The sequence below is a fragment of the Sylvia atricapilla genome, chromosome 3 (genome assembly GCF_009819655.1).
Source record: "Sylvia atricapilla isolate bSylAtr1 chromosome 3, bSylAtr1.pri, whole genome shotgun sequence".
In the NCBI taxonomy this organism is placed as follows: Eukaryota; Metazoa; Chordata; class Aves; order Passeriformes; family Sylviidae; genus Sylvia; species Sylvia atricapilla.
The window spans coordinates 7054525-7066397 of record NC_089142.1 but is presented as its reverse complement, the minus strand read 5'-3'; the positions used below and the strand labels follow the sequence as shown (position 1 = coordinate 7066397).

Genomic DNA, 11873 nt, shown 5'->3' with positions numbered 1-11873 from the left:
CTTGAGTGTGCATTTGCAGTTTGAAAGTGTCATGATCTTAATTACAAAATGAGAGAAAATCCTTGAAAAGTCTGAAGTGATGCTGGCTGCAATAATCCCATGCTGGATTAGTAAATGCCTTTTTAAAAAGGCAAGAAACTGATTGAATAATATTTCCTAATTTGGAGAAAAATCTTTGGAATTAATAGAAGACTTTCCTAAGTCTCATTGGTTTTGGACAAGTTTGTAAAGACTGATTAGCTACCTGTAGTGCCTGTAGACAGCAATTGTGCATTGGTCAAACAACAGCGTAACTGGCTTGATCAGTACTAGAATTTGTGAAACACACAAAGACCATCAGCTATTCATTGTTTCTTCACCAGCCTTTGCTATTTTGAGTAAAGCCTGTGCCTGAACGTATTTTTCAGCAAAACTGAAACATCCAAGAGAAGAACAAGGAAAAGCAATGTTTTCTGTAGTTTTCCCTTTGTGAAGAAACATGCAAATGCAGGTAAAAAGGATTTAATGTGTTAGGAAGACTGTCTAAAGACAAAACAACCTAAATGTTGAACTTGAATGTTAGATACATGCCTTGTATTTAATTTGGTACTGGGCAATCTCTGTTTTGAAGCTCATCTGGCATCAGATTCTAGAGACCCCTTTCAGAGAATTTTCAGTAAGGTGTGTTAAGGCCAGAATCTCTGTTTTCTGTTAAAGGTCTGTTTTTTAGAAAATTCTTTAATGCCTTGTTCTTTCAGAATTTTCAGATTTGCTATAATTATTCTTAGCAAAGGAGGCTGCTCAGGATTTAAATGTCAGTACTTCATGGCAGGGTTTGCAGTGCCTGCCCAGTACCCACCAGGTGACCCTGTCAGTAGCAGAGCTCTTTGAATCAGTCACGCCAAAAAGCCCCGGGTGTAGAGATTGTTTAGTCATCATCTCCCCAAGACAAGCAGGTTACAAGTCCTGTTGGCTTCGTTAAACCCTCTTCTCTTAGGCTACCTCACTGTTGAAAGGGTTCATACTAACAAAATGCAATTTGTGTTTCTTCTGATGCAGAGCATGCGTGCAAGAGCGCTTTCCCAGGGGCAGGGTGGTGGTGACCTCGTGTATCCTAGATAAGAGTGTTGGCTCGGGGGCAGCAGAATCACAGAATCAGTGAGGTTGCCAAAGACCTCTGAGATCGAGTCCGATCTATGACTGATCAGCACTTTGTCAGCCGGACCATGCCACTGCGTGCCACATCCATTTCCTTAAACAGCTCCAGGGCCGGTGCCTCCGCCGCCTCCCTGGGCAGCCCCTCACAATCTCCCACCGCCCCAAAGGAAGAATTGCCCGCGGCGTGGCCCGGCTCAAGGGCGGCTCTTGTGTGATCTGTCCAGCTGACAGCGTTGCTGTCCGGCGTGGCTCTACACCCCTGCGTGTCGGGAAACCGCGCATCAGTTCAAGAGGCAGAAGCGGCGTTTTGGGGCTGGATGAAAACAGCCCCGGGCCCCTCCACCCCCGTGCCTTGAGCCCCGCACCCTGCGGAGCTGTGACGGCCGGGAGCTGCCCCGCGGAGCCGTCCGGAACAGACGGAGGGTGCGGGAGGTCCCCTGCCCCGGGCCGGGAGGGCAGCGCCGGCGCCTTGGCCCCTCCAGGGCTCGGAGAGGGCGGCGAGGACACCGCCCGCTGTCCCTCGGCTCCCCGCCCCGCCCCGGGCACGCAGGTGTCGCACGGGGTGGGATGTCGGCGGTGCCATGGCGGGGGCTGCGAGGGACACCCCGGCGGGCGAGCAGGAGGTACGGGGCTGCGAGGGGCAGGGCGGCTGTCGGGGGTCTTGGGGAGCCCCTCGGCCACAGCCCGGGGCGGCAGCGGGGTCCCGCCACGCCGGCGTTTCGCTTCCATCGCGGGCGGGTCGCGGGGGCTCGGCGGGGCTGGGGCAGCCCAGGTCTGTGCGGGGCTTCGTGCGCCGCCCCAGCACCTGGAGCACCTGGAACAGCTCTCGAGCCCTTCCCGCCGCCCCTGCCCGCCGGGCAGCGCCGTGAGCCCGGTGTGCGCCCTGCTCGGGGTTCGCTCCCTGGCCGCTGCTCTGCCAGGGGAAAGCGCCTTCGCTTCCCACCTCCTGTCCCCTCCTGCTGCCTCCCGGACCCAGGCAGGAGGGGTTCGCTCTCCCGGAGCCTCGGACACTCCCGGTTTCCAGGGCTGTGGTGTGGTGTGAGCGAAGGTTTCTCACGCTGCCTCCTCAGCCTCGGTGCTCGCCGCGGTAGGAGTGGGAGGCAGGTGAGGAGGAGCGAGGATTCCCCAACTCCGTGGCTCTTGAGGGAGCACCAGGTGAAACTGGAAAGGGGCAGCTTCCAAAGAGAGCGGGTGAGGAAGCCTTTCACGGCATGTTGAGGCATTCAGCCCATGGAGCTCTTCAGACACCTGGCACGTCCTGTTCGGGGTTGAATTTTTGTGGTTGGGAAGCATCTGGGTGAATTCGCGGCGTAAATCTGCAGATGTGGCACAGATACACCGTCTGTGTCTCACGGAGTTCCTCAGAGCTGCGTTGCCAGCAGCTGCAAGAATATCCCGAGAAAGCACCGCCTGTATCCCACCTTACTGACGCGCCCTTTCCTAGGTGTGTGCTCACAAGCCCTGCTCCCGTTTTCCTCCTCTCAAGGGTGGGCTGATGTCACTAAGAAACCTGAAGCCAGCCCTCAAGATGCTCGGTGTGAGGGACCTGCGATGCCACCCGAGGCTGCAGCACTCGTGCTTTCAAGGGGCAGTTGTTTGGTCACTCACAGAACAGAAACATTACCAGTGTTAATTCCACGTTGAGAGAAAAGCTGACTCAAAAGCTGCTCCTCGCTAGCTACATTTCATTGTTTCTCAGATAAACCTAGACTAGCATTTATCTTTGAGTCACAGGTTTCACTCTCTGTTCTTACTGCTTTTAAATGACTTGTTGGTTCAGTTCTGGGCTCCGCTGATAAGGAATAGCTTAGGACAAAATGTGGCTGCTCCCTATGCCTATAACAGTTGCTGAGCTGTTTTCCATGAGCTGAAACACTTTCTGTAGAAATAAGATGTTCTGCTATAAATATTGTATTCAATTTCTGTTCTGTTGGGGAAGGGAAAATTTACAAGTATGGTTTTAACTTACAAGAGAATTAAAAATAAAGGAACTACAGGGTAGGAGAAGCATTAACTTTCCATAACAATATTTAAGCTTTCTATTTAAGGAGCAAAATCAAATCTCTCAGTTACTATGCTTTCTTGGTTTGCCTTGAAACACAATTAAATTCGATATGATGGGAGCCTGTATAAGTGCGAAATTTTCCAGTTAATCTGAGAACAAAAAAAAAGGAACTTTGTTTCACCTTCCTTCCTCTTACCTCCCATGCTATCATCTTGAATTTCTCCTAAAGCTTGTAGAAACAATTTGATGTTGACGTTCAACTGCATCCCAGGGGTCTCGAAACATAATTTTGGTGGTACTTTTATGTTTCATTCCTTATTTGACCACTGCCTACACGTTCCTGTCTCTAATGATTTGTGGAGTACTTTCAGCTTGCTGAGGAACCTGCACAGGTGAAGAAACTTCTGCTGGATTTCACAGGGGTCAAGCATTTTGTGTTTTTTGAGGAAGCAATGCAGCAGGGACACCCAGCCCTCGGAGGAAAGTCCTGTGAGCTGCTGATAGGCAGTGCTCTGCCGACGGCCACGCAGCCCTGCTCACTGTTATCCTTCCCGAGACACTCTGTGTCAGCGTTCATGGACAGTATCATGCAAACCCGACCAAGGCTGGGGGACTTGCTCCTGTAGATCTTGGAACAGACAGCTGCCACGTGCATCTCCTGTGCTCTTAATTGTAGGGAGTTAGAGAGAAGGGAATGCTTCAGCTTTACTGGTGCAGAGTCCTACCTTCATTTTACCACTTTCTATTTGTGTACTGAGGCAGAAAACGTGGTTCTTACCATATGAATTGAACATGTAGAGGCAAAATTCTATTATGGGCTGCATCTTTTTGAAAGACACACCAGAATGAAGAGTCTGAAGGATTGCTTCTCAGCAGCTAGAAGCCCAGGGACACTCAATAAAATTACCAGACAGCAGATATGCAGAGACAGTAGCATTTCCTTTCACAGTACGTGTCATTTCCACGCAGAGCTGCTGTGGTGTTTATGGCTTAATGTGCAAACAAGTTCCAAAAGCAATTAGGCAAAATAAAAGGAAAACAGATATGGAACAGTGATTGGGATGTAACCTACCTTCCAGGGAGCTCATGAACTGCAGGTTCCCTGTGTTTCTGTGGGTGACCAGACAGAACACCTCTGTATGCCATGAGTATCTGACAGCTTGTTTTATTCTGAAAATAACTTTCATAACCAAAATTTAATTAAAACTTAACTACTGCTGTGACCAAAGTATTAACTTTGCTTCAAGGTGATCTGGGAGCATGGTTCAGGGAGTAGTTAAGCAGCATTCTGGGTGTGTGTGTAATTGCAGTTAGACTTCGAAAAAATGTACTATGATTGTCAATTTTCTAACCATGAAACTGCTGTTAAGACAGAAGTACTACCTACAGCCTTTAAGTTTAGATCTTGGTTGACCATTTCGAGTACCATAGCTTTAATTAGATTAGTTATTAAGAACTTGACATTCTTCATGTTCTAAAACCATTTTGGAATCATATATATTATATAGAGGTATTTACTTTTTCTGTTTTACTGCAGTCTTAGCTATTGAAAGGACAATGGTTTCAAACTAAAAGAAGCATGTAAGAATGAAATTCTTTACTGTGAAGGTGTGTCCCTGGCACAACTTGCCCAGAGAAGCTGTGGCTTCCCCATCCCTAGAAGTGTTCAAAGCCAGGTTGGGTGAAGCTCAAAGCAACCTGGATGAGTGGAGAGTGTCCCTACAGAGGGGTTGGATTGGATGATCTTCAGAAGTCCTCTCCAACCCAAACCGTTCTGTGAGTCCATGAAAATTACTGGTGAAAGTAAGTGTGAAAGCAGCATTAGGGATCTAAAAGTTTTTTTCCGTTTTTGAGGTTGCAGTAGGATACAGCATTTGCACAGCAGTGGTTTATATCTCTTGATTTCAGATAAAAGTTATCTTGCCAATGCTTGGAGATCAGGAGGGAAAGTATCAAGGGAATGCAAACTTTTAAAGTAATTTAATGACTCAAAAATAAAACTCAAAAAAGGAAATCACTAAGAAAATAAAAAAGTGAGACAAAGTTTTAAAGTACACAGCCCCTGGAGTAAAGCTCAAGGGGATGGCAAGGGGTCAAGCTAGCAAAATTCTGTGGACTCACAACTCTAGTAAAGCTCATATGTAGTGGGACTTATGTATGGAAAATGAAGAGTTACTTTGGACAGCAAATATGTGTATAGTCTGTTTGTTTTATTTGCAATCTCTTACCAAATTAAATAGTATCATTGTTATGATGAAGTCTGTCTTGTGACTGTTTATCACACCTTTTTTTTCCTGCAAAGAAGAAAGTTGCCAGTGCAGTGTAAAGTGAGGCCTGCTGTGGTGATAACATTTTGCAGCTCATGCCTTTACAGTGTCCACTTTCCTTGGGTGTAGCAATGGGATCCCACCCTGTCTTTTTCTGGGAAAACACAAAAAGGAAGGAGTCTTGATACTCATGCTTGTTTGTTCACACCCACTCTGATAAAACAGTACAAAGGGAAATGTTTAGATGATGAAAGGCACTGCCTAGAAGTCTAAAACTTCTTGAAACTGTCACAGAATAAAGATGATGAGTTAGTAAATTTTAAAATGTTCAGAAATTAGGTAATGTGTCAGAATATCATTGGGGCAAATTTCATTTCCATATCTCTATTTTTATCCTGATCTAACATAAGAATTCAGGGCTTGTGTAGTCAGTTGAGAGAGAAGGCAGGCCCAGGATTAATATTGCTGCTCCTCTTCATGTTTCCTGGTTTCTGTTGACAGTGAATTTTAAAGAGGGACTGAAGACCTAAAAGTTAAAAATTTCATTTGATGTGTTGTCCCTCTGAAAGGAGTACAGGTTAACAAAAAGTCTTTTTCTTTCCTAATTTTGAATTTTATGGCATAAAATTAAATCTTACTTTTTTTTAAAGCTTTCCAGTGTCCTGGAACTTCTACTATTGGAAAAAAGAAAACAAACTATGTTCTTCATTAGCATCTCTATTAGAAACTGTGAAAATTTTTGTATTTTAATTACTGGTATGCAACCTTACTTTTTCAATATTAATCTTATTTGACTATTATATTTGAGAATGTTCTTGCATGCTTATGGTACTTTTCAAACATGAAATGACAAATGATAGTACAGTTTTGCAAAATTTTTTTATATTTCACATTTGGAATGATTTTCTAAAAAAAAATCTTGGGCCCAAAATCACTCGCCATATGTTGCCAATTTTCACAAAAATATATAAAAGTCAAGTCAAAAGGAAGATGTTCAAAGTCAAGTGACTTTCCCAGTGTCACACCAGCATTTTGTGATGAAGAAACAAAACACGAATGTTTGGGATCTGTTTGGTCTGTGGAATTTTCTGTGAATGTTGTTGTTTAATTGCTGTGGTAGGAGAGTATTTATCAATTATTATCTGAAAGTTTAATAAAATAAATGTTTTTTTAAAGTAGAAGTTTGCAAGCTTTAATAATTATGAATTTATCATTAAGAGACAAAACCAAGGCCAAATAATAGTGTAGCACTTCTCTGCTGCTTCTTGCTTGTTTGTAGACTTGTTTCTTTTAATAGCTTGTGAGAGGAAGGTAGATAAGCCTGAGGGTCACCACAACTCACTTTTAGAAACACTGTAATCTGTTTTCAGGGGCTGAATTAGAGAACAAACCCATTAAAAATCAAAGTAACGAGCACCCCAAATGCCTGTTGATGATAGGGGTTGAGGGCATATGGATTTATTAGTGGAATAGCTGTGAAGCAAATGGCATGAAAGTGGTGTTAACTATAGACTTTAACCTTATCACTTTTGTAGTAGCTTTTAACTTGTGCACCTTGGTTTACTCATGGTTTGTTCTGCTTCCACTCACACAGGGACACAGGCTCTCGATGTGCAGCAAACTGTGCTATGCCATAGGAGGTGCCCCAAACCAAGTGGCAGGGAGTGCTGCTTCTTTCTTCCTGCAGATCTACCTGCTGGACATAGCCCATGTAAGTAGCACAACAAACATTTGCAGACTGCAGGCTTAACTGTGATATTGCCAGTCATGTTCTTGGACTGATGGAAGGGGAATTGGTTAATAAATATTTTAAATTGTCTTGTTGTCATTGCCTCTAGCTGTTCAGCACCCTAGAAACTGCATAACCTTCTTCAATTTTTTCCCCTTCTAATTTTCTTTCTGTCTTGAGACAGCTGTTGTTCACTTTTAGTTTGGGATCATTATTAGAACTTTGAGTACTGTAGAGCTCATGCACTTGCAGACACAAGAAAAATCAATTCTCAGTGTCAGGAGTCAAAGAGTGTAAGATACGAGACATCTGAAAATATCACCATGTTGAGGTTGTGAAGTTCTGTTCATGTGGTTTAGTTAAAAATCACTCCAGTTGGACCCTGTAGCCAACATAATTTCACACAATTTTTATGTGTTTTTTCTAAGGTAATTTCATGGCAAATAAAGCTGAGTTATCCTTCCTGAAGGTTCTTTGCCTCCGTTCTGTGGCTCTCTGGTATAGAAGCAGACCTAGTGAAACAAAGCTAGGAATCATCCCATTCATCTGACTTTCAGCTGCTCCAGCTAGAATTCAGGACATCAGAGACACAAAGAAAATCAATCTATAAGCAATTTTTTACTGTTTTGGATTGTCTTGCGTGCATGCATGGTAACTGGAACAAGGTACTAGGATAGAAAAAAAAAGATTTTAGGGAGTTGAGGCCAAATTGCAGGGAATGTGAGAACAGCTCTGAAACTACAGATGAGACTTCAGCACTGATGGCTGTTCCTATTTGCTGGGAAAAACAGGAGATTCTGGGTCAGATATCATTACTCCTTTGCCCTCTAAAGACAGGATATTATGACTGGAGGTGTCCAGAAGTTTGGATTTATGTTTTTCCTGTAAAATCCTGGTATTAAAAGCTGACTTGTGACTTAATAAAATTTTCAACACAGTGAGGTGTGCATGTACAGATGAGATCATCTTGAGTGTCTCCTTGAGATCAAAGTCAGAAGATGTAGAAAAGGAGCCAGTTTTGGTCAGCAGCATCAAAGATGTCAAGGGATTGTAGTGGAATCTGAGGAGGCGGAAAAAGGAGCTTGGGGGTACAGCAGGGGGGTGGAGGAGCTCAGAATAAAGCTGTTGCCCACTGACATCAAGGATGGGAGTAAAAGCCATTGGAGATGATGAAGCAGCAAATAAGTGGGAAAGACTCTAACACCATTTCCCCAGGGTGCTTGGAAATATGGCAATTTCCCCATTCTTTGCTGATCACAGAGATCTAAAATTCTCAAAGAAAGGGACTGCTCCTTCATGTATTTGTGTCCAGAAAGCTGGGGTCCCATACGCACATCTTTGAGCACGATGTTAATAAGTGACATCAAAATAATTATTTTATTAATGAGTTGCTACTTGAAACCCAATAATTTTGCTTAATGTCTGTAGTGATATACTTACACTTTCATTAAAGGGCTTAATTATTTGTTCCCTGATGGTTTAATTTGTTCTCTGAAATAGTCCTGCAGGGACAGGATTTATTTCAAGGCCTGATAAATAGCTCTGAAATCCAGTGTTCTTTCCCACACATTTTCAGGGGAGAGAATGTAATTGTATTGTTACTACCTGGGTTTATTTCTTGCCCCCTCAGAGAGCAGCACTGTTTTAACTTCTTGAGAGAACGTGAAAGTCACCAAGTGTAATCTTTCATACATAATCTGGATCCTTTCTAAGAAAATTATATTTTAAATAATTTTTTCTATAACTTATCATTTTTCAATTTGAATTCCTTGTTCCACCTGAATTACCTGTATAGACTACAGATATAAATGGAACTCCAAACCACATAGGATCCTTGAGACAAATTGCTGAAGAACACCAAAATTCTCTGATAAAAGGACTCTGCTCTTTATTCCTTTCGAGATGGGTGAATTGAGCATATTTTATCTTGTAATTATTAACACTGAGAAGTTTCTGGCATTGGTGCTGACTGACACTCTCTAGATTTAGGAGATAAGGAAATGCAGCCAAGGGATGTATAAGCCCGTACCAATGATAAAGACAGAGTGACTAGACAGACTCCACTCCTAACATGAAAGCGATTTTGCTTTTTCATCAGTTTTCTTCCACCTCTGTGTGTCCTAATATCCACTTCCTTTCAGTCTGTTCAAGTTACCCAAACAAAATAAAAATGTGGAACTCACCTAATTTGTAGGTTTTTGTTCTTGTCCCCCTCATAACTGCAATATTTCAACCCCTCTCTCTTTCCTGCTGCTATTTTGTGCTTATTTTGGCTGCCCTGTCTCTTGGGGAGCAGTAGTGACCTGTGGGCTGCCTGGTGCTGGTGGGCTACTTGTCACCTTGTGATGGCTGTGGGAGGGCAGGAGCCAGCAAAGGTGCATCAGCAAGGAGCTGGGACACAGTGCAGTGCTCATCTCAGCTTCATCCCACCATGCAGCAATGGAATGGAGAGTCACTGTTGTCTGCTGGGCACTGCCTTTCCCAGTCCTTCCCTGCTCACAAACTTTCTAGGGTGGAGTATGTGTCTTGGAGCTGATGGTGACAGAACATTGACTGGCACTGCAATTTCACCTGATTTGGGCTACAGTGTAATGGTCAGAAGTCCGTAGCACCTGCCTTTTGTGCTGGTCATCCAGGACATTCAGAGATCACTGCTCCCTTTTTTCACCTCTGAGCAAATTCTTTCACCTTCTTTCACCTACGGCAAATTCTGCAGTCAGGGGACCTGTACCAGCTGAGTTCCTGGTGATGCTGCCTGGTAGACAATATCCTCTGCAGGCATGCAGGGGATACCTGCTCAAGCTTGCTATTGTATAGCTGTGTTTTCCAGGCCTTTGGAGCACGACTGTGTTGAAGCACAGAGATGAAGGGATCTTGTCTGCTCTCCCTGTTTATGCCACAGAGGCTCTTTCAGCAGCTTCTCTCAATAACTGGTGTGAGGAACATTCACATTTATATAGGTTTCAGTGATTTTTTCTAAAACTATAGGTTTTTTTCAGGACTATACTTCAGTAACATGAACTGAGAACTTGGACAAGAACCCACCTTTTTTAACCATTGTGTGATGGGAATTCCTAAGCTCTGTACAGATATATGTGAAAAAAAAATAACTGTCTTGCCTGGGATAAACTGTATTTCTATTTAGGCACTAAAGTACGGTCCACATGGGTTGTTTTCAGAGGTTTTTTCTACTTGGCCATTTTATTTGTATGTAATCCATGAACGTTTTCCAAGTGAGATGTGATGGACACGTGCTGGCAACTCTGATTTGAACAGATGTGCCTTACGCAATTCATTTGTCACCACTCAGTCCCCAGTGGATAAAGTCTGTTGTGCAACAACCTCTTCCTCAGCCACATGCCACCAGTTGGCAGCCTTGTTGTTACTCTCAGGAGAAGAAAAAACATTACTGCATGTAAACAGCCCCTCTGCCATTTCTAGATCAGGTCAAGATAAAGATACGGGGAGCTGGAGATGTGTGGGGGAAAAGCAAGAGGGTAATTACAGGGTCAAATTGTATGACTAAATCAAGGACTTTGCTATTTGACTGTCTGATTAATTTTCCTCATCCCAAACACATTCTGGATATTTCCTTCCTTGCATTTTTGCCTCCTGATCCCTTAATTCACAGCGTCAATCTCAATGTCTCATTTGTTTGCTATGGGTAACCAACAGGAATTTCTGTGACAGCAGCAGACGTGTTTTGTAAATGAACTATCATTATTCTTTAAAACACTGAGGTGTTTTTTTCTGGAAAGTTGCTTTATGCTGTTTCATTGTGTTGTGAAACAATGGCTCTTGTTTACTGTGTTCTGCCTGTACTTTCAGATTACTCCGTTTCATGCCTCTTTGGTGCTGTTCATTGGCAAAGCCTCAGGTGCAGTTACTGATCCTGTTGCTGGCTTTTTTATTAGCAAAAGTAGATGGACAAAAATTGGCCGGCTCATGCCTTGGTAAGTATAAATGTGTATATATGTAATAATATGTATATTATTACACATATTATATTTAATATGATATGTATATTATATTACATATATATGTAATAAATGTAAATATATAAATTTACATATATATGTGGATATTGAGTGTTGTGATTATACAGCCACCTCACTTCATTCTTCTCAGGGATTGTATTCATACATAAAATAAAAGCTAAAAAACTGCTGTGTCATCTTTAACTTGTTCACCCATGAAAACACAGAAGAGGTTTCTACCACTGGAGATGCAAACAAATAAAGCCAAGAGACTACAATTTAGCAAAACTGGAATCTGAGATCTAAACCTTTCTTAAATCGGTGGTTGAATTTTCATTTTTGTCTAGATTTCTTTAGTTTGACTTCACTCATCCACAAAGTTAGAACATATTTCTACTTATATCCTAGAGTGCCTTCACATCTCACATCAGCCTTTCAGGAGGTCCTTTAACCCCCCAGGCCTTTCAGTTCAGGGAAGGATGCATGCACAGATGCAGAACAGATGTGTGCATGGATGTGGAATAAATGTGACACCAGAGCACCAAAGGGCTCAACAGCCAGCACTGCCATGGCACTGTGTGAGGTTCTTCTCACAGCACTCATCAGGGTCCTGCCTCTCTTACAGCCCACAGTCAGAATGTTCATTAAAAAATCACCATGACTCTTACAATGAGTGAGATGCTGTAAGATTTTGATTTTTTTGTGAAGGAAGTGTGTGATGTTTCACTGTGACATCTTACCCATGTGCACGTGCTGTC

At 43.1% G+C, this 11873-nt stretch overlaps 1 protein-coding gene across 6 annotated transcripts in view; it reads left to right on the top strand.

The window, feature by feature from the left end:
• Nucleotides 1-1501: 1501 nt before the first annotated feature.
• The window catches only part of MFSD2B (MFSD2 lysolipid transporter B, sphingolipid), a 43982-nt gene continuing 33610 nt past the window's right edge, over nucleotides 1502-11873 (top strand). For 2 of the 6 annotated variants that reach the window (XM_066314719.1, XM_066314720.1), the window contains exons 1-3: nucleotides 1503-1760; nucleotides 7004-7120; nucleotides 10967-11091. In XM_066314719.1, coding sequence (XP_066170816.1) covers nucleotides 1719-1760; nucleotides 7004-7120; nucleotides 10967-11091 — 284 coding nt within the window. In that variant the 5' untranslated portion in view covers nucleotides 1503-1718. Of the gene's footprint in view, nucleotides 1761-7003; nucleotides 7121-10966; nucleotides 11092-11873 lie in introns of all 6 variants that reach the window. The other 4 variants (XM_066314721.1, XM_066314717.1, XM_066314718.1 and 1 more) reach the window with 4 other exon arrangements.